The following is a 23,167-nucleotide window of genomic DNA, read 5'->3' on the forward strand; positions in this document are numbered from 1 at the left end:
AAGCTGAAACAAGGTTTCGGCCAAAAATATATACTTTAAATTAATTATTCAAGGTACAGGCAGAGCATTGTAGCAAAATAGTCCCCAAAGATCATATGGCGATATTTGCGCTGTAGGCTTGTGGTTTCTATTACCAGCACTGTAAAATCTTAGCAGGTTTCACCAGAACGGTGCATTTCACATAAACAGAATTACTTTGTTTACGTCTCAGCGACTGAACTGGGCAGAAATTGCCATTTAAGGGCACTAAAGACTTTCAAAACTTATTGCCTTATTTTAATACTAGACTTTTCGATTACATCTGTATTATGTCTGTCTACATTCATCAACATAGAATAAAACACAAACAAACCAAAACAAATGCCCAAATATATTTTATTATAGGGCACATGCCCTGGTCCATTTAGTCTAATTGTAACTCTCGTAATCCAAGAAAAAGCAGTAGAGTAGATATATTGAGGTTCTGCTGTGACGAGGCAAGGCAGCCTGTTTCTTTTCCAAAGAGCTCAAGTGGTAAACAGACCGACTGAACAGCTGAGTGCAGAGCCAAATCCTCCTGTTGTGAATTTTGTCATGTCTGTTCTCCCCTCGTCTCCTCCAGCACCGCAGGCAGGCCTGGACCGAAGGAGGAAGGGTGGAGGGAGAGTCTAAACTGAAGTCCCTGGATCTGGCGCTCACCTGGTAGAAGATGTGGAAGCTTCTCTCTCCTGGGTTCCTCATGACCACGCGAGATTTTTCCAGCAGGAAGTTGGAGATTTTCCCGCCATCTGGTTCACCGCCGGAGCTGAACTGGATCTCAAAGTATTTCCCCTGCAGGAGGAACACATTCACATTTACTGAGCATGTTTACAGCCTAGAACAAATCGACCCAACGTTCTCCAACACAGGCCAACAAACTCAAGCGACAGGTTGGTGTGCTGTTCTTGGGAGATTCTACAAAGTTCTCCTCCATTTACACTGTTTTCACACTGTTCTCGAATGTCCTCCCGCAGTTCTCCCTGTTCATGCTGTTCTAGAACATTTTTACTTATCCACACGGTTCTTACACACCATTCACACTGTTCAAGAATATTCTTCCCCATTCTGAGTGGTCTGAAACGTTCTCCTCCATTTTCGTTTCTCTAGAATGTTCTCCCCATTCTCACTGCTCTAGAATGTTCAGCCTTTTCACACTGCTCTAGAACCTTAACGCTGCTCTCACTGATCTAAAATTTTGTCTTCATTCAGACTGTTATAGGATGTTCTCCTCATCCATGCTGTTATACAATGTCCTCCCACACTCGTACTGCTGTAGAACTGCTGTAGAACACCTATACTCCCACTGTTCTAAAATGTTCACTACCATTTGCACTGTTTCAGAATGTTCACCTACATTCGCACTGTTCTAGAATGTCCTCCCCTATTCACACTGTTCTAGAATGCTCACTACCATTTGCCCTGTTTTAGAACTTTCACCTAGATTCACACTGTTCTAGAATGTCCCTCCCTTATTCATACTGTTCTAGAATGTTCACTACCATATGCACTGTTTTAGAACATTCATCTACATTCACACTGCTCTAGAACGCCCTCCCCTATTCACACTGTTCTAGAATGTTCACTACTATTGTATTGTTTCAGAATGTTTACCTAGATTCACACTGTTCTAGAATGCCCTCCCCTATTCATACTGTTCTAGAATGGTAGAACGCCCACCCGTATTCACACTGTTCTAGAATGTTCACTACCATTTGCACTGTTTTAGAACATTCACCTACACTAACACTGTTCTAGAACACCCTCCCCTATTCACACTGTTCTAGAATGTTCACTACCATTTGCACTGTTTTAGAACATTCACCTACACTAACACTGTTCTAGAACACCCTCCCCATTCATGTGGTTCTAGAACATTCTCCCTCATTCACAATGGTTCATTTGGCTTGTCAGAGTTTACTCTGGCACTGCACTCACATGTAGACTAAGAAATCTGGTTCCCAGCAGTGCTAAGTTTCTTTAACCCTGTTCTTCCTCTAAACACCTCCCCTACAGCCCCCCTCCCCCCACCCCATAGAAAAAACTAAACCAAACCCAGGAGAACCAAAACAAGGCTGACATGGTGGAAGCTCACAGTGATGGATTGAGGCTAAAGGTCTAGAGGACGAGCTGCAGAGGTAGCAGTTGGAGATTTGAAGATTGCCACCTTGGAATTAAAGGCTTCCTGACAGCAGCTAAAATCTTCAAACGAGTATTATGGTTATAGAGGCTGTAATGGACGTTACAGGCTTCGAATCAAACTCCTCTTGCAACTTCCAGTCCAAAACAAACCATTTTCAGCCAACACAGTCTTTTTAGTACTGCCCTCGAATTCACAGACACCAAAAAAAGAGTGACACTGAATTAACAGCTGATTTCCACATGAATAACATCGCTGCTGTCGGGACGTTTTTCAGTTTTTGACATAATTTAAAAATGCCTGTCACCCTTTACATTGTGTGTAAATGTCATGGTGAATGGACCAAAACAAACGGCCCAAAATGACCTGTAAAAAAGTCTGGTTCCATTGACTTACATTAAAAGTAAAGAAGGTTTTTTCCTTCTCCTGTAAAGTTACCATTCTGGAGATACAAGGCTTTGTTCTGACAACAGCGACATGCTACATCAACCAAGTTCATGTCCAAAGCAAGTAAACTAAAAGACAACACTGTGCTGATGTGTTATATTTCATTAATGTGAAAACGATGCACATTTGAGTAAATTCAATGAGTCTTTTTTTCTCACGTCCTTATTTTCTCAATGACTCCCAGGCAAAACCCATGAATCCACCTCTATTGAGTTCGCTTTACAATAGCTGGATGGTATTTCTCTCCTCCTTTCCTTCAGTATACTGTAAATATCCCCTGGCCAAGTGACGCCTACCCATGCTCATATATCTCACTGGCCCCTGGAGACCGATCCTGGATTTACTTTCTCCTTCTTGTCCTCCCTCGTTCCGCCCCTCGGCTTTAACAGGCCCTGCTTCAGCCTTTTAATGCAACCCGAGAGAGAGAGAGAGGCTAATAATACAACTTATGATGAGAAAGGCTCTCTCTCTCTCGCCTCCCTCATACTCTTTTACTTCTTTCCTCTCACTCTTTCACCTTCTCTTTTCTCTCTCCTTCACCTTTTCTCTTTCACCCTTTTCTCTCCCTCTATTCTCTCCTCCACTCACTCTCTTTTCACCTTCTTTTACTGTTTGTCACTCTTTTTTTCTTTTTCACTTTTTCTCCTCTATTCTCTTCTCTTCACCTTTTATTGTCTCTTTTCTCCCTTTCACCCTCTCACTTCTTTCCTTTCACTTTTCTCTCTCTTTCATCTTCTTTTTCATCATCTCCTCTCTTCTCTTTCACCCTTTTCTCTCTCATTTGTACTTTTTCCCTCTTCTCTCCTTCACTCACTTTCTTTTACTCTTCATCAGTTTTTTCACCCTTTTCACTCTTTTCTCTCCTCCATTCCCTCTTTTCTCCCTTTCACTCTCTCTTTCACCCTTTCTCTTTTTTACTTGTTTCTCTCCCTCTCTCTCCTTTACTTTAAATCTTTTTTCTCTTTCCCTTTCTCTTTTCGTCAGTTTTCTCTCTGATTTACTCTTTCACTGTTTTGTTTCTCACTCCTTCATTCTCTCGGTCCCTTCTCTCTCCTTCCTCTTCATTCTCTTCTCACCCTTTCACCCTCTTTCCCTTTTTTGCCTTTCTCACTCTTTCACTATTTCTTTTACTCTTTCTCACTCTCTTTTACTCCTTCACGCTATTCTCTCTTTCTCTCCTTTCACTATTTCTCTCCTTTACTACTTCTTCTGTCATTCACCCTTTTCTCTCTCTCTCTACGTTTCTGACCTTCTCTTTCTTTCTTCGTCTTTCACTTTTCTCAGTCTTTCACACTTTTCTGTTTCTCCTTCACCCCCTCTCTCTTTTGATCCTCTCTCTCTCTCTGTGTGTCTCTCTCTCACTCAGTGTCTCTCTCTCTATTTTCACTGGAAGTTCCCCTTGTTTTCTTTGGTCCCTGTGTAGCTCTGGAAGCTGCTCAGCTTTATGTAGAGGATGAGATCTGGCAGACCGCATGACTTCAGGCGCCCGCTTTTCTCCATAAAGCAAAGCCTTGGGAAGAGGAGGAGAGCTTACGAATCGACTGGAGTTGTTGTTCCTCAGCGTCTTGGCGTTTCCGAAAGCCTCCAGGAGAGGGTTGGACTGCAGGATGATGTCTTTGACATGCTGCGGGGAGAGAGGGAGAGAGAGAGGCAATGATGAGAATAAGGTGTAATTGCATAAGCCTCCTGTGCACTGCTCAGTACAGTCTGCACGCCACACACGCGTTAGTTTTCATACCTTGTCAGGTCATTTACATAGGGTCATTTATATGACCCATATGTAAGATATATATGTAAATGCTTGTATTCACTAATAATGTGTCCCATATGTATTATGTGAGTATTTAGAGTACTGTGCAAACCTCAAAATGGCCATTAAATACAAGTTATTCATTTTTCAGCTCCAGCAAAAAAAGCAGAAATATATTTAACAGAAAATAACACAGAAGCCTCAACAACTGAATATAATATCACAGTTCAGGAGTTCAGGAGATCCCCTTACAGTTTTTCAAAGAAATCTGCAGGGATATTTTTCCACACCCCCAAAGTTCAGTCTTAGAAGATGGTTGATCGTTATCTGAAGTAATGAAACACATTCAGTGATGTTGAGGTCTGGACTCTGGGGTGGTCAGTCCGTTGTTCAGCTTCTTTGTTTGATGTGTTCGTCTCCTTTTCTCAGTGAGGTTCTTCTTGAACAGATACACATCCTTCAGACGCATAGCTCTGAGTCGTCTTCTCACAGTGGAAGGATGGACAGAAACACCTGTGGATGTTTTCAGATCTGAAGCAGCTTGATTTTCTCCTCTCTCTCAAAAATGAAAGCTTTAAGTGCTGTTTATCTGATGGGGGCAGTTTTGGTGTCTACTAGGTCTTCCAGGCGGTTATCAGGAGTCCCATTTTCTCTGTATGTCTTTAAATCGTTTCATAAACTCTTGTTTTTCCCACTTATTTTCCTTTGATTTCTCCTTCCGTACCTAATCTCCTCAAAATGTGGTTGTAAAAATATAGAACTTATATTTAATAACTATTTTGACTGGAAATGAAATAAATGAATTTTTGCACAGTACTGCACATCACATGTATTAAATGCATGTAACTACTTCAGTTACAGATGAGAAATGATTCAGCTCTTTCAGTTCTAAAAATAAAACCCAGGGTTCTTGTTTTTAAAAAAAGTACTTTGTAAAATCAGGACCATTTTGTTGCTGTTATAGGTTACAGCGAACACACACACACACACACACACACACACACACACACACACACACACACACATTCCAAGCAGATCTGTAGCCTGGGTTGCATTATCTCTGCTGAACCATCTGCAGCTCAGGAGCACATGCATTTTGAATCAGCATTTTGAATGCAGATAGAGAAACTATTTACGCATCTTTTATTATGCGCAGACATCGTATGGTAGCCTTTCTGGGAAGGCTGTAAACTCGTTGAACTGTCCTATAAAAAAAGCCTGAGCGGAATTCAGACAGCGGTTTCACAGAAACAACTGTTCCAAAAAAAAAGCCTTTTACTGTAAAAACTGGAGATTATTCAAACTACAGCAGCTTCTCATTTACAGCTGTAGAGAGAAATGCACTTACTTTGCATAATAACTCAATTTCTCTGTGCTAAAGGAGGGGTAATGACTATTTATATTCAAAATGATTACCTTGTGTTTTATAGGGTATACTGCTTTACTTAAATATGGATAGTAATATAGATTAAAGGGCCCATATTCAACCCTTCTCTTATATTTCATTGTTCCTCACTGAGGACCACTTAATACTGTTGTATTAGTGTTGTATTGTGTACCAAAAAGAGTCATCATTCATCTCCACATGACCATTTTCTAACCTCTCTTTGCCCCTTAGAATTAAACGGACTGTGCATTTATAGCTGAGATACATATAAATGAACTCTGTTCTGATTGGCTGTCCTGTTTTGTGCCTCATTCAAAAAGCAGTCCAGGCTGAAACACTCACTTCAACTCCAGTGTGAATGGGCGGGGCTAAACTGATGTAGGCTGAACAGGTGGATATATGTAAATGTGTTCGTGTGACATCATAAAAACAAGGAATTCAAAAAGAGCTGTTTTTGCAGCTTATTTTCCACATATGGACGTTTAGGACTTTATGGACTGGGAAGTATGTAAATAATGTCTACATACTACATCAAACTCTTATTGCAAGGATAATCTGGTTTTCCGTGACATGAGCCCTTTAAGTGTATTCTAACAGAAATAGGTGTCTGATTTTTTATGATGTGTAAGCCATTTATCTTTTTCGTTCTGTGTTATGGCTCAGAGGACAATGCAAATTCCACCTCTTAGGGATGAGGAAATTATAACCATAAACCATTAACCATAAACCAGACAGTGTACAACAACAGAGAGAGAGAGAGAGAGAGAGAGAGAGAGAGAGAGAGAGATTAGGGACACTGAAACTAACAGTGCTGGTGTGGGTGTCGTGTATCCGTGGAGTCAGTGACACAGAGGAAAGGCAGAAAAGGGAGAAAGTCATGTGACAACGACACAATGTGACATAAGAGGGAATGGACAAAAGGCAAGAGTAATACGAGCAGGTGGAGCAGATTAGGTCTGATAACACAACACGCGGCTTTGTTCAAGGACACAACAGCAATTCTGATGACAGTATAACTGACTATACAGCATATTATACCCTAATAATTAGAGATGCATTTAATTTTCTTGGGTCAAATGTTTGGCAACAGTTGTGCTGTTGTAACATATTTAAAATATATGCAAATATATCATCGCTGTCCAAAGAAAACCATGTATGTCCATTTTTTGTTGATTTTTATTTTTCTGCATCATTTCAACACACCAGCTGTCCTTTATGTCGTGAAAATTTCATGATGAATGGACCAAGAGAAATGTTCTAAAATCACTTGGAATAAAATCTCTTTACATTAGCTTAAACTGGAAGGTAAGAGTGTTTTTGCCTTCTCCTGTCAAGTTATTATTTTGAAGATACTTGTTTTTCTTTGGACAGCAATGATATCCATTTTATTTGCTATTCAAAATGCTAGTGAACCTACATGTGTCTTCTAAGTTTGTATATGTAAAGGTGAAAACGGCAAAACAGAGGTATAAAGTATGTTTCCTTTGGGGTCTATTTTGCCGCACCATGCCCTGCTTGGACCTCTCCACCCAGCATGTGCTTTAAAAAATACACTATATGGCCAAAAGTTTGTGGACACTTCCAAAATCAAGAGAGTTTGTCCCCATCTGCTGTAATAACTACCTCTACTCTTCGGGGAAGGCTTCACACCAAATGTTGGAACATTGCTGTGAGTGTTTGATTGCATTTAGCAGTGAGAGCACTAGTGAAATGAGGTGTTGATGTCGGATGATCAGTTCTGGGTCACTCCAACTCATCCCAAAGGTATTAGTTGGTGCTCCAACACTCCAGAGAACGCAGTTCCACTGCTCCACAGCTCAATGCTGGGGCCTTCTTACCCCTCTAGCCTACGCTTGGCATTGGGCATGGTGACCTCAGACTCATGTGCAGCTGCTCCAGAGCAACCTGTTCTATTGTCAAAGCTTTTCTACGCAGACTATACAAGCTGTGTGGGCATCTGAACTCCCTTGTCAGCAGTGAGTACACCTTAATACAACTGTCTTCACAAACAAGAAGGGGTGTCCACAAACTTTTGGACACATAGTGTACATGTTTACATTTTAGGGCAAAATTTAAGCTCAAAACTATAGTAAAACAATATCTCAGGCATCAGGAAACACATTCATAATCATTTCATTCTGAGATATCTTTATGTGAAGGAGCTTTTAGAGGCATTAAACTCTTGAAATGTCTGGTTACTATCACCACTATGAATAATTCTGACTTGGTAGGTTTCTCCAGAACGGATACTTTCACATCAAACTACAGTAAATGACTTTGTTTGCATGTCAATGATTTCATTAAGCAGAACATTTGGAAACTCTCCAGAATTCCCCTTTAAGTTCTCACAATATGGAGCACCAGTCAGAGCTCTAAAAGAGCTTGGGATGGAAAAGAGCATTAAAGTAAGCTTTAGAAAGTCCCAACACAGTCACCGTGTGTGTCCATGGCTGTGGAATCTCATGATCCAGCTTTGATCCCCACAAACTGGGCCTGGGGCAAAAACTGTAGGGGGGGAGTGAGGGGCAGGCTTTGGGGGGCAGCAGTGAGGACAGATGGTTGAGGGATGCCGGGTGGGTTTGGGGCAAGAGGATATGATAAAGAGACGGAAGGATAGAGGGATGGCAGAAGAGGAAGGGGCTGAAGTTTAAAATTAAATGAGGATTTTGAAGTAATGCTCTGAGGGTAAAAAGCTGTGGATCTCAATGCAGATCCACAGCGCAGATTCTACAAATCTGTTTCGCCTTTCAGTAGGACTGCAAGATTATTCTTGCATAATGATTCACAGATAAATGGGAAACATTCTATTATCAGTCCAATACTGGAATTATTGCCACGTTACAGCTATTATAACTAACTGCTTGGTGGCCTTGTGCATGCACATGAACTGATGCATGTATACTCACTAGTTCCTTCAGTTCTTTTCTAAAAATCTTTCCCAAATAATAAATCACTCACTCTGAGCAGTGTATAACTCCACAGTGCCACACACAGAAGACAGAAGGTTTAATTCCTTGTCCAGTTTCATAACAATAAGGGTTCTTGGCTATTGCTACATTCATCTGGCATTATGAGTCGCTGTGGATAAGAGCATCTGCTAAATCTGTAAACGTTTATATATCTGATTTAGCTATGTAAATTAATCAATGTTGTATTTATTTTTGAAGCTTGAACTTGTCTTTCTGCACTTCATATATGGGTTGTGGTTGTTTTAAAACTTGAAAAAACAGAATGAGTTATTGATATCAGTATTGGTGATAAACATCAGGCCGGAAAATCCCTATTGGTGCATCCTTACATTTCAGCTTCTGAACAAAGCTTGAAATCACATGACAGTGTTGTACAGTTGTGAGGGCAAACAGGCCCTTCAGACTCACCTGTACTTTAGGTCCTCCTCCTGACACTCTGGAGATGTAGCTCATAATGTACTTGGCTGCGACTGTTTTTCCTGCACCGCTTTCACCACTGTAAGACAGAGAAACACCTGGTCAGGGTTGCAGTACACACATGGTAGGCACACAGTATGCTGCATCATCACCAAGCCTGGGACAGTCTTGCTATCCATCACCAGTGTTTCAAAAATAAACACTTGATTGTGTTCAGACATGAACTCATGAGCAGTGAAAAGGTGACAAATTCAGAAACCAATCCTCTGTAGCAGTGTCTGATGGCTTCGTTCTTAACATGAAATTTTAGTGCGCTCTGAGAGTAAAATACAGGGGTAATGTGGAATTTAGTTCAATGATTACACAAATATAAGTGCTGTCCAAATGCTGTACCGTTTTCTAGGTATTTTTATTTACTTTATTTATATCTGTTGCTTACCATCCCAAGGTCAAAATGTCAGCATGTACAAAATCTCCTTTAGAGACCCTACATCTGCTATTAAAAAGGCCATCCTAAAAACATACATTTGTGTTCTGCTGGCTCTGCCAGTTGTATAGTGCTTGGACCCCGATGATTGCCACTTCATGTCATGTAGACAGTCATTTAGCTCTCATTGCAGTTGCATCAGTGCACAGAAATAAACATGTTCTACCGCAAAACATAAATTACATGAAAGCTGACTGTCTTGGTTGCAAATGATGATTTACATTGTAAGATGTTTTCTATTGAAGAAAGAAATCTGAAATCTATCTAAAGGTTCATCTTCAGTGCTTCACTGCTCATGAAATGTGTCTCTTTTCACTTCACAGTAATGTTATCTTAGTTTGGACTGGCCTATTAACATATGTCCCCCCAATTTCCTAAATTAAAAACACTTCAAATCTACATTTACATGAGTGGTATGTTCAACATTCAAATCTGGCGACTTTCACAGAAAGGTGACGAATTTGCATATCTGTATGTTGTTTAAAAAACATGGCACAGTGAGTTCGTAGTTGCTCACACTATTTTAGACAAACAAACAAAGGCAGCATACTGTTCCAAGATGAACTGCACTTGTTTGTGGCCGGTGAACTCCGATTAGATCTGACCCAACAAAAACATATTTTGCATTGAGTATTAAAGGAACACTCCAGCATTTGTCAACCTAAACCAGGGATCGGCAACATGCGGCTCTTTTACTGCCCTGTTGTGGCTCCACAGCAGAATTAGATTCGTAGGTAAAAATAAAATAATCCTCCTTTGCAGGAAAATAAAGCTCTGCTGATCGTTCAACACAGTTTAACAATAAATGGTCTTAAACGCTTAATGTAGAACTGCTAATTCACCCTTCAACCCTGAAGACTGACAGACTGCTGGACACACAGCAACAGAAAACAATCTTGCTTAGCTAGTAGCTAATGAAACAAGAAAAGAAAAAGATTCAAGATGAACATCAGTGATTTGGAGATGAATGGATTATTTTCACTTATAATCACTCTGGTTTCCTGATGTGTTCAATCTGCAACGAGAAACTGTCAAATGCTAAAAGGGTCAAAAAGCTGAAGTCAGCTATTCTCCTGCTTCTCGTTCGAATTTTCAAGTAAGAAGCTGGAGAATGAGAAGTGACTTCAGCCTTGTAAAAACTCGAATGCCGAGAGACATTTTACAAGAAACTGTTCTACTTTCGCAAAAAGGTTTCCTGCCGGAGATGCGAGAAAAGCAGCTACAGCAGAGCTAAAGCTTAAAGCAGAGCAAAGTAAGTCTGTGTTTTCGTTTATATTAAATGTGTTAGCCAATACTGACGCATTAAATCATACTGACACACATTTACAACCAAGATGGCAAAATGGACATAAAATGTTGTGGCTCCCAAGGTGGCTTGATTTTTGCTGAAAGGACAAAATGGCTCTGCTTAACATTTGGGTTGCCGACCTCTGGTCTAAACACTTTAACGACTGCCCATTGGCTTCTACTACAAGCGTTCATAGTCAACTTTGCTAAGTACAGTGAAACAGTGAAATTAAGAATTGTTAATTAAAAAAAAAAATTATAATTTGTTCAAGTAAACACGTAGAAATAGGTTGAATGTTTCTACATTATGCTCATAGCAACCTCACAATAAACAGCAGATACACTGAGTACCTTTAGGATGATTTCACTTTTTTCACAGTGATCAAACAGCTAAAATGGTTGTTAACTGGCTGGAGCTCATTCACAACCAAAAGGCCTTTTATTGCAGCCCTAAACACACAAAGGGAGGGTCTGATTTACAGTATCGGACTCGAGTGTTCAACAGCACACAGCTTAAATCTTTACAAGCTCCACAGAAGATCAGGAAGGCTTTAGTGAAACAGCTCTTTTATTCTTATCCCCAATTAATGGAAATGAAGGGGTCTGTTCTGCTAAGGAGCTAAGAGAAGCATTTCTTTAATTGAGTGCATATGGCTCTTGCTGCAGTGAGAATTTACAGAGACTGGCATTTTATGTGTTACTAAAGAAAGAGGAATTACATTACAGAAGCGAGTGCTGATAAATGTTCTTTTAATACTTTAACATAGTACAACATGTACAAGTAGCAGCTGTTAAATGTGTACAAATTGTCAGGTATTCTCAGATATCTGTACGCATCAGACTGTAAGAGACCAATCTCTGACTTCAGCCATGTTATAGCAAATGTGCCTCTGTACTAATCTAAAGCTTCCTGGACTACTATAGCCAGATTTCCATCATGTTTCCTGATCCCTACCAGCTTGTGATACCAACAGAAAATGTTGGATTGGATATCAGACCAAAAACAAGAACAAATTTGATCTGATCCGAGCCTTAAACATAGCAGAATTGCTTACAGCGCAACATAAAGTGAAGTAGGGGCGAGTGATACGGCAAAAATATAATATAGTGATTCTCGCGATTCAAGAACTTTTCATGATACATGATATGTCACAATATTTATTTTTTTAGACATTTGGTCAGTTGGAACAGAAAAAAAGAAGCAGTAGCACTACATTAAAAAAATACTATTAGAAACTGTAAACACAATGATTTTTATTCAATATTTGGAATACTGTTGTGCACTAAATCAAGTTAACCGGGACATATTTTGCTCTTTTTATATGAAACATGTAGTTGGTCAGTGTTCTACCAGCACCAATGATATCCACAATATACTCTGAAAAACACTGTGTTGTGACATAATTTATCATGATAACGATACATAATCACATTACCCAGCTCTAATACATTTTACAATACATTTTTGACACACAGACACAATGACTTAGCAGTGCCAAATCTTAAATCTGCCACAAGAACTACAAGTACAAACTTTATTCAACATATCATCTACTGCACTAAATCCAATTAATTATGTTCTCTTTATAATAAAATGTGCAATTGGTCAGGGCTTGTAGAAAAGCATTTTGTTGATCATGATAACGTCAAATATCATCATACTGCCCACATGTAAACTGCAGTCTAACAGTAGCCACGGGTAGGCTAACATTAACATAAACACGTGTGTTATACTACAATTACAACTCCATTCTTATAGTCTAAAGTCTCACACATCCGCATTGTTGTTTAAAACCAATTAACCACTTTTGCTGTGGTGGTCATTTTGTTGGTGGCTATAATTTCTAACAGAAGTAGAGGGCAGCACAGCAGTAGAGTGTTTGAGCAGTTTGAGTATGGTACTCCAATCTTAAGTGAAGTGCTTCAAGCATTTCATTTTAAAGCTTGTTTCTCTTTATACACATATACTGGGTGATTCTAAAAGATTAATCCGATTTCAAAACACCATATTTTTACAACCGTGAGGCGCCTAGGAACCAATCACATACCAATTGAAAGAGGGGGTCATAGAGTTTCTGACTGTCACCGGAAGATGGCTCCCTTCAGTCTGCGAGGAGATGGTGACCCCCGATCAGAAAACGTTTTGCGTTCTCCACTTCAATAAGAGTGAATCCGTCGTAACTGTGCAGTGTGATTTTCGTGGGCAGTGAAGCTCCAACAGCTCAGAGCGTTCGACGTTGGTTCCACAACACTGGATGATCTCCGAAATCACACTGAAAGAGCCGTGAGTGCAGCGACACCCAACATGCTCAATCGAGTATGGGATGAGTTTGACTATGGTGTTGATGTTGTCTGTACAGCTGGAGGAGGTTCATACTGAGACCTTGTAAAATTACATAATAAACTTTATGCTCATTTAAACCATTTACAGTTACTGCACTGTTCTGTAATGATTTACAAGTGAAATAAATCATTTTGAAATCGGATGAATCTTTTTGGATCACCCTTTATATTTAAATGTCGGATCTTGGGAAAATAACTGCTGAATGCTCCCTTTGGTTTATTACTGCAGAGCTCTCAATTATTACATAAACGTCTGATCACAATTATCATACGTCATAACCATATGTTTACATCACAACAAATGGAATGGGAATTATGCTCATTCTTATTCACATCATCCACACAAAAGGTGTTACAAAAACAACAGAAGTCCTGACTTCTGACTGGTAACATCTTCAGGGAGCAGCAGTAAACACTGTTTATTTGAGCTGGAGCTGTGTCTGTCTTCATTTGGAAGCTAATAATTATAGAAACCAAGCACTTCAGGCATGTTCTTTAAAAGTTGCATTCAAAGAACAAGACAAACTGTTCATCACAACTGTTTAATCGTCAGGTAAAACTTCATGATCGTGACAGGCCGACTCCTCCCGAGACCCTGCAGAACGCTGTAAGGTGATGCTGCGCTGCTTAGTCCATTTCAGTCACACTGGGACTGTTTCCTTTCTTCCTGCTTCTCTCCTCCGTCTGCTTGTCTCCTCGCCTCTGCCCTTTGAGTTTGGCAGGGTCTCGTACATTTAGGCTTGTGTGGCTTGGCAGCAGATGAGAGCAGAGTCAGGTTTGTTTTTATATTTCGTTTGTAATCATGTCAGTAATGCCTTTTTGAGCAGGCACAGCTGCGGCCCGTTAGAGGAAGCCGGAGGAAGCAGTCAGAGAGCCGTGACGTTACACAACAGTAACTCTATACACCTATTCATTTCAGCCAATTTCCTCCGGAGCGGCCTTCTACTGTATCACGCCCGCACTAGAGCACTACTACTGGGCATGGACACCATGTCTCATCACACAAACACCCAAAGACACAAATCCGTACAGATGCTTATAAAGTCAAAGCAGAGTTTAACTTGTACAGAGTCTAATGCAAAAGTTTGGGCACCCCCCGGTTAAATGACATGTTTTGTTGATTTTCTAATTGCAAGTAAATTAAGACATCCTCTATGGGGAAAACACATAAATAAGGCATCTTTCTGCAAATTTTAGTGCATCATTTTTATTTATCTTGCTAAATTTGACAAACAAATGGAAAAAATAACAAAAAAAAATATGTTTATGTTAAATTTAGTAAATAAATAGTGCTTTCGCTTTAACATTTGTGCACCCTGTAGAGGATGTGCTAACTTTTTTCCACTTAGATAATCAACAAAACATGTAATTTGACTGAGGTGCCCAAAGTTTTGCATAACACTGTATGCATCACCCTGTGACATGAGAACAATGCAGGTTTCCTTTGACACTTTAATGTTAAAGTTCTCTTTTAATGTACTTTTAATCTACTCTTCACCTTTATAGGAATGGCTATTTGAAAATCAATGCTAATACAAAACTCGGTGACACAGGTTTACATGACTTGTTAGCTATATTAGCCTCATTGCTCCAGTGCAAAACTAAAGAAGCAAACTTCAGACACCAAACACGTCTTAGTCAATCAATTGCGTTTGGTATGAGAGGAAAATTGCGTAAATTCGATTTTTCTCAATGTTGTTTGTTGATTTTTATTTTATTTCTCAAATACTACCATTTTGAAAAAGCAAGCATATGAACAGGGATATACTTCACACTTCAGGGTCTTTTATTGTTACTCTGAAATCAATAATAAGCGCTTCCACAGTGAACGCCTGCTCAGAAACTATCCCAGTGCATCCAACAATAAAGGCAGCATGTACTATGAAACAGAAACAGAAAGCATGGCAGCTCACAGAAAGCTCTAATTCCACATGCTGATTCATTTTACTATGACCAACATGGACAGACACACTTACCAACTACTCTGGGAGCAGATTTTAATAAGATAAAGGAGACAAACACAGAGATATGTTACGTAAGACAGGGTTACAGAAGCTTATCCGTAAGTCTGAGAGTAATAGAGTCTCTAATGTTAACTGTGGTGTTCTCTCATTTCACACCAAGGGCTGGAGCTTCAGTTTGGGTCTATTTTTAAACCTGCTGTAAGAGGCGTTCCCCATTGTATATTGTAATTACACAGCTAAACACATTGTTAAACTTCCCACATGGAATTATTGGCCAAATATGGGCACTGAGAGAAAAAGAGACGATGCCAGTGCAGCTGGTGCTTCCTGTGAACCCCTTCAGTCTTGTTCAGTCGCTGTGATAAGACTGATTACCTCACAGCCCAAACAACAACCCAGCTGAGAACCGGACAAAGTCCGCTTTTGTATTATTAAACTAAACTGTATGTCCAGTGCGGCCTTTTGTGGCAGAGTTGGCCCATGATGGGCTGATAAAGAGGTGATGAGGTGTCACTGGTTCTCTGGGAATTCTCTGTATTCTCTTTCGGTCCTTATGACTCCTCCAGCGGGGGCTAATTTCCTCTCTAAATGGCTTCCTCTGCTTGAGGAGAGAGAGACCGTTTTAATGAAACAGATTCCCCAGCTTCCGTCATCATTGTGTTCATGAAACAATGGGAATCTAGTTAGGTGAGGTGGTTATGAGGCGATTTAAAAGGGCAAATGGAGGAAAGTAGGCCCAAAAAGAGAATCTGTGACTGAAGCAGGTTCTTTGCATGAGCTGTGACTTAAAACAATCCTGTAAGTCACAAGAAAAGCAGTAATGTGATAAGTAAAGGAAGCATTGTAGTCAAGAGAGTCCAGAGAGAGTTAGAGTCCAAGTCAAGACAGAGACCTAGACACTTCGAGTCCGAGTCAAGATCGAGAACAGATTAAGATTTTTTTCAGAATATAAAAATAAAAAGAAGAAAGGAGGGAAAAAAACTGAAATTTGTTTGTGTTTCATTGTACATTTACTATAATTCATTATATACAATATACGGTCATAAAAACAATGAAATATAACATGTAAAATATAACACAGGATAAAAGATCAACTATTATTACATTATAGTCTTAGTCCAAATTTGCATTGTGACTTATGGAAGCAGATGACGGTGAGGTTCTTCCGTGTCCTTTCTTCTCTAAAAGATATTCACATATATATTCACCACCTAAAGTCAACTGAATATAAACCAAACAACACACATTCATTTTTAACATTAAAGGAAAACACAGTAATAATAACATTCCCATCTGCCTTTGGAGGATGTTCGAAGTTTGGGATCAGTGAACATCAACAGGCAAGTAACGCCCAGTTAAGACATTATGGAAAGATTAATTAGATCCTCAACCTGCAGAACAGATTGTATTTACTCATGTAGAGAAAGGACTGTTTTATTCTGTTTAAAGGTTTTGTTGATATTCAATAATGATTGACGAGTCATTCTATCATTCAGCTTTCGTTACCTCAGACAGAGGCATTGCACTCAGCTGATCTTGGGAACAATTTCCAAGTCCACACTACCCTGAGTCAGAGACAAGACTGAGACTGTCGATTTATTCTTGAGACCAAGACTGGACTCAAGTGCTACAACACTGGGAAAAATAGGACTTTTTTTCACTCTGGTATCCAGGTAGATACAGCGAAAGTGAGCTCTCCCACTGGTTAGGACTTCAGGAGCTGGACTCAAGGCCTTACATGTCAGTTTACCAACAAACATAATTAGGAACGCACAGTAGAGTCAACCAGCCATGTTTTGATTTACAATGAGTGGGACGAATTCTGTGAAAAAAAACTTCACTCTAGATCTTCTGGAGGTTCTAGATAAGTCATTGACTGTGAATATGAGCCACAGTCTAAACCAGTTCTCAGTCATTTGGAAATGGAAAACAGAGGCAGCTCTTTCTTTACAGAGTTACATACATGATGATGTTGATGTCTGTTATAAGCTTCAGATGTCTGTGTTTAATCTGGAATAGCCAAAAAATGGTGCACCAGCATTAGTTAATGCTAACATACTAATAGAAATCCCATGGGGGGCTAGCAGAAATGAACATTGTTGTATTGCTCAGTGTTGGTATTTACGGCCAGAACCGAAGGCCTAGCTCTAATAGCCATGGTTCAGCACTCAATTCCACCCACTAATTAACATCTTTTCCAACTGATGCAAACACATCATCGTTTGGAACACCAACTGATAATTTTGTCAGCTGACAGACACGAAAAATGATGTTGTTTCAAATTGTCAAAATGTCAAATCTATTTCGCATCTAATGAAATGCCCAATAAGTAAATTTTCAATTCATATAAATGAGTGAAAAGATCTACGTTTTTCAATTCACCACTCATTAAATGTTAAACCATCAATTTGAAATAACAATTGATAAACATTAAACAGCCCTAACATGGACAGCACAGTGGTGCCTACTGCAGCGCTAGTTTAGCTAGCAGGCTGAAAGCTCCACATAACGCAGGACAGGTTAGATTCCAGTCAAAGTGTATACTGCCCAGCCCTCCCAACCGCAAAAGCCTGTTGGGCTGCACAATCCCAAAGACTGCAGTATGAATAAGGTCAGAAAAATAGGTAAACTAAAGCACTGTGGAAAAGGGCCATTAACAACAGTGGCCTTCGTAAAACGGCTCATTTCACGATGGCCATCTTTAATAATATAATAGTACGGGAAAAGAGCTGTGCTGACCACACACTGCCTGAGCAGCAATTTCACAGAGGGCTTTGTTTGCTAATCTGGTTCATCACGATTCCACTTCCAGTCCCTTTATGTGGTCCAACTGTGCTGGCAGCAGCTCACTGGGCAAACAAACGAGAGGAAAAATGCTGAACGAAGAGCCATTCGCCATGAGGTAAGCACTACAGTGACCGCTATGGCCTCAGGTGACCGGCAGACCCGCAAAACATGCAACACAAACCCGGGAAGGATAATACGCTTTTCCTTCCCAGTAGGGCTGCATGATATGAGCAAAATACGGATATTCTGATTACATGTTAGATTCTGTGACTGCAATACACTTTACAGTGTGTTGAAAAAGCACTGGTAAACCAATAATGTGACAAGATTAAAGACTTAATAATGACCTGCATTATTTTGATATATATGTTCATATATATGATTCTGAGATGCACTGTGAATCTCTCTTAAAAGATTCTAAATTGATGCACAAAAATCATAAGCTTATGCAAATATTATTTTTGAGAAATGTACCAAACATTTCTGATGAAAAATAAACAGTACACCGTCTGAAAACAAGCGCCACAAAGGGACATGGCTTAGAAAAACCATCTTAGTTCTCTGCTCACAGTGGTGGTGATAGGAACCAGACGTCTGAAGAGTTTAATGCCTCCAAAAGCTCCTTCACAGAAAGTTATTACATACATTAATGGCTACAAATACATTGCTTCATACCTAAGACACAATAGTTTTGACAGGTTTTATTTATTTTTTGAGTATTATTTAAAATACCGTAATTGCAGATTTTTATTTTCAGATTTATTTACATTATTAACGTTACATAAACACTTCAAAGACGTGCAGGTTCACTGGCTTTCAGTATAGTAAACTAGAGGGTTATATATTTGTATTGTGACCCCTGGTTCCTATCAGCACCACTGTAAGAAATCTGAGTTAGTAAGTTTCTCTACATTGATCCATTTTGCATCAGTTTTTGATGCAGTTTTTGATGTCCTTTTTAAACACGTGCACTGTGTAAGCATACAGTGAAATTTAAGCGAGCTAACGTTGCTGTCAGCCTCATCTGCACACTGCAGCAATATCAGTACTGCACAGGCCAATATCGTGAGTAACAAACAATGTATTGTGCAGCAGCACGTCCTACCCACTCTCTCTGTGGGGGGACTGGATCACATGACCACTAACCACCTCTGTCCTAGTGGAACACAGCTGCTAAAGCTCCATGACAACTGCTTCTACAGAAGAGAGCCCAGTCCCAACACACACGTACAGATGCACACTTCTTGTTTACAGTGGCACTCGGCACTGAGTGGGCCCTGCAGGTGAACTTCCTGTGCTGAGGAAGCAGGAGAAGCAGGAAGCTGGAATAAAAAGCTGTTGCGCTTTGTTTTTTTTTCTACATGCTGCAGCAAATATGCAAATTCACATCTGAAAAAACTAAAGAATGGAAAGTTATATTATGCTGAATGTGTAAGATGGACTGCACATATTACTGTCTTCAGAACTCCATTTCTTTCAGCGGTTTTTGCCCCATTTAAAAAAATAAAAGGATCCAAAATCACCTGTAATAAAATCTGGTAGCACTGCTGCACATTAAAGTTAAAGGAAAGGTTTGGTAAAAAGTCAAATTTACACGATTTTCCACTTGACCCAGATGCAACTCATCAAAGAATACATGTCTGGTGTTCAAATTTTGCCTTTAGTTTAGCACTAGAGCTACCTGGTTAATGTTGCTTATACTAGAAGTCAATAGTCACCCAATTTTTTTCCGGAAATACATCCCCAAAACTTCTCTCAACACACTCAAACTACCTTTATACCTTCTTAAAGACGTTTTTAGAAACAGTACTTATTGTGAAGTATAAAAAAGAAAGAAAACTTCACCATATAGCTGAATGCTGTAGGTGGTTCCTATTAGACAACAGGCTTTGTGCCAAACTCCATCTCCACCAGCGCAATCCAACTCCTACACTTATTACATAATCGCCTAATCGCACTTATTTGAGATGATCACAATTATGTGAAATGATCACAGTTATTTAAGATGACATTTATATATTATTCTGTGTGACTGCAGACATTTGTTTGAGTAAAAAGCTAGGAAGCAAGATGGCTAATCCGCTAATTTGCCAATGGCATTTGGCTACCCAGTGTTTTGTCCATTTTTATAGGTCCCAGTAAGCCATACTGTGACCTAAACCACATTGACAAGCCTCTGTAACCTTAATGAAGAGAGGTTTTGTGGACTTACGGAAAACATTTGGGTGACCATTGACTTCTAATGCTTGTTATCAACATTATCCTCATATGAACTATTTTTTTTCCCAAACCATTCCTTTCCATTCCTCCAATCCAGTTACCATTTTGGACAGGAGGTTTTGTTACAATATGCTTTTTTACATTAAACAATACTGCTAAAAGTTGCTAACAGCTAAGGAGTGGTAAAAACAAAACACAGAGTCCACTCAGCTGCTCTTGAGGCGCCAGCCAGCATCCAAATCACCTGGTTGGGCTAGTTAGGCCTGTTCCCCTCCTTTCGATCGAGCACAAGTCAATAACTGTCCAGTCCAATCACTTGCATGAGATAAAACCCTTCACACAGTCACATGACCTCATCCTCTGCCACGTGTGCATTACTGTCATAGCTGCAGGTCTATCACCACCCTGCCAAACAAAAAAACCTCCCAGGAGGCCTACAAGGCGGAACGATCTAATCTGTTTGCATACCTGATGATGACGCACTGGTTTTCTCGGTCGATCATCATGTTTCTGTACATGTTGTCTGCCAGTGCATAGATGTGGGGAGGGTTTTCATACTGAGCCTAAATATGAAAGAGAGAAAGCAAAAAGAGAAAGTGTGATAAGAACAGCTGCAAGATCTGTACCAATCGCAAACTGAGCTAATGAGCTTAATAAGATAAAAATCAGAGATGCCACTAGGGATGCACTGTGATATCAGAATCATATCTGTATTGGCAGATAATTCAAAAATAATAATCTGTATTAGACAGGTGTTCAGATTTGACTGAAGTTTGATTATGTATTTATTGTACTCAAAAACAGCAGGATCTTTAGGCGACATTGGGCTATTATTCAAAAAAGTCTTTTATTGATTTTTTAAATACATTTTTCATAAGTGTTTGTATAGGGGGCAGATATGCACATGAAAAATATCTGAATTAGCCCACAATTCTCCTATCAGTGCATCCCTAGATGACACAACACCACTTTTTACTGAAACTTTGTTTTCCGAAACTGATTCTGTGTTTTCCTTGATAACTATATTTCATTGACTTTTCATGTCCTTTAGTGTAATGTAATTACTAAATAGTTTAAAGTAGTTACAGAGTAATTTACAGGAGTTGCATGAATGACTTATAGTAGTTAATGGATGATTTATAATAGTTACTGAATAATTTACAGTAGTTACTGACTAATTTAAAGTACTTACTGAATCACTGATAGCTCGGGACAATAAAATATACTATATTGTACAGAACTATATTGTAGTATATCATATCAGATCAAACAGTTCCTTTGTGAATAGCATGTTAGCTAGCGGCAAGTGTGTTAGCTTGGGGCTAAGACATTAGCTTACGGCTAAAGCATTAGATTGGGACATTATAAAGCACAACTTTTGTTTCAAATACTGTACTTTTATAATGTCAAATGTTTGAATCGAATACTTTTCATGTCCTTTAGTGTAATGTTTTTTTAATATTGCTGACATAGCAGGACTTGCTGTGCTGTGCTAAATAGCAAGCTACTCATTGTTTTAATGTTGACCTTAGTCCACTGTTATCACGTGACCTACGTTACTTCTCTTTATGTTACGTTGTATTACAGCCAATTCTGTAATATTTCTGGTAGGACTTATTAGAGTCGCACTGGATTGGTACATATACTGTATACTGGATTGATACCATTTCTATTAGAAATACCAAGAAAACATATGAGGAATAATTTAATGCTAAGCTGCAAACTCTGAAGGCTCTGTCTGAAGTGCCCCAGAGAGCCGGGCCAGCTCTCAGTAAGCAGGCCAAGAGCAGTTAAAAGCAAATTCGAACATGCTGTTCTGTGGAGATGCTGCCAGGTGACTTCACAGCATAGGACAGGTCTGTGCTGCATTCCTCCTGGCTAAAAATGTAGTGAGCACAAATATTTGCACCACACCTAATTCCTCTGAAAACTCTTTCGTCTGTGCTGTAGGAAAATCATAACTTTATTTGAAATTATTTGTCCCATTGGCTTCTAATGGCTGAACTTTACTTTCTGGCTGTTTCGCTGAAAAGTCTGATATTGAGGGACACAAAGTGTCTCAAAAGAGTTTCACACACTTCTTACTGAGTTACATAATGATGAATGACAACACGTTCCGAGTTCCACCTCTGCCAAGAGGAGTTATACAAGTTCTTTCCTAGAAGATCAGATCTTGTAGAATACTTACTGCTCCTTGGTACATCTCCACCTCCTTGTCCCCGAAGTAAGGCATCTGTTTAAAAGGGTTAACAGAGATGAGCACAGGTCCGATGTATGTCTGCGTACAGAGGTCAAGGGTTATTTGCTCATTATGCAGGTAATGCTGCTTTGGAGTTCTCACATTATTAACCCCTTAAATCCTAAGGGTCTCTTTGTGGATCAACATTTAATTTGCTTACTCACAACTACATAACTTGCATATTAGTGTCATAGTAGTTAGTGAGTAATTTACAGTGGTTAGTGAAGAATTGTAAGTAGTTAGTGAACAATGTAAAGTAGTTAGTGAACAATGTAAAGTAGTTAGTGAGCAGTTTAAAGTAGTTAGGGAATAATATATAGTAGTTAGTGAATAAGAACAATTTATAGTAGTGAACAATTTAAAGTAGTGAGCAATTTAAAGTAGTTAGTGAATAATGTATAGTAGTTAGTAAATAAGAACAATTTAGAGTAGTTAGTAAACAAATTATTGTAGCTAGTGAATAATTTATAGTGGTTAGTGAAGAATTTAAAGTAGTTAGTGAGCAATTTAAAGTAAGTAGTGAAAATGTATAGTAGTTAGTGAATAAGAACAATTTATAGTAGTTAGTGAACAATTTATAGTAGTTAGTGAATAATTTTATAGTGGCTAGTGAAGAATTTTAAGTAGTTCGTGAACAATTTATAGTAGTTAGTAAACAATTTATGGTAGTAAACAATTTAAAGTAGTTAGGGAGCAACTTAGTTAGTGAATATGT

At 39.2% G+C, this 23,167-nt stretch overlaps 1 protein-coding gene across 1 annotated transcript in view; it reads right to left on the minus strand.

Moving 5' to 3' along the window:
• The window catches only part of myo1ea (myosin IEa), a 102,285-nt gene that overhangs the window by 41,681 nt on the left and 37,437 nt on the right, over positions 1 to 23,167 (minus strand). Inside the window, 5 exon segments of the mRNA XM_036584401.1 lie at positions 679 to 810; positions 4,137 to 4,226; positions 9,117 to 9,204; positions 20,682 to 20,776; positions 22,402 to 22,491. Coding sequence (XP_036440294.1) covers positions 679 to 810; positions 4,137 to 4,226; positions 9,117 to 9,204; positions 20,682 to 20,776; positions 22,402 to 22,491 — 495 coding nt within the window.

This window comes from Colossoma macropomum, unplaced genomic scaffold (assembly GCF_904425465.1).
Source record: "Colossoma macropomum unplaced genomic scaffold, Colossoma_macropomum, whole genome shotgun sequence".
NCBI lineage: Eukaryota > Metazoa > Chordata > Actinopteri > Characiformes > Serrasalmidae > Colossoma > Colossoma macropomum.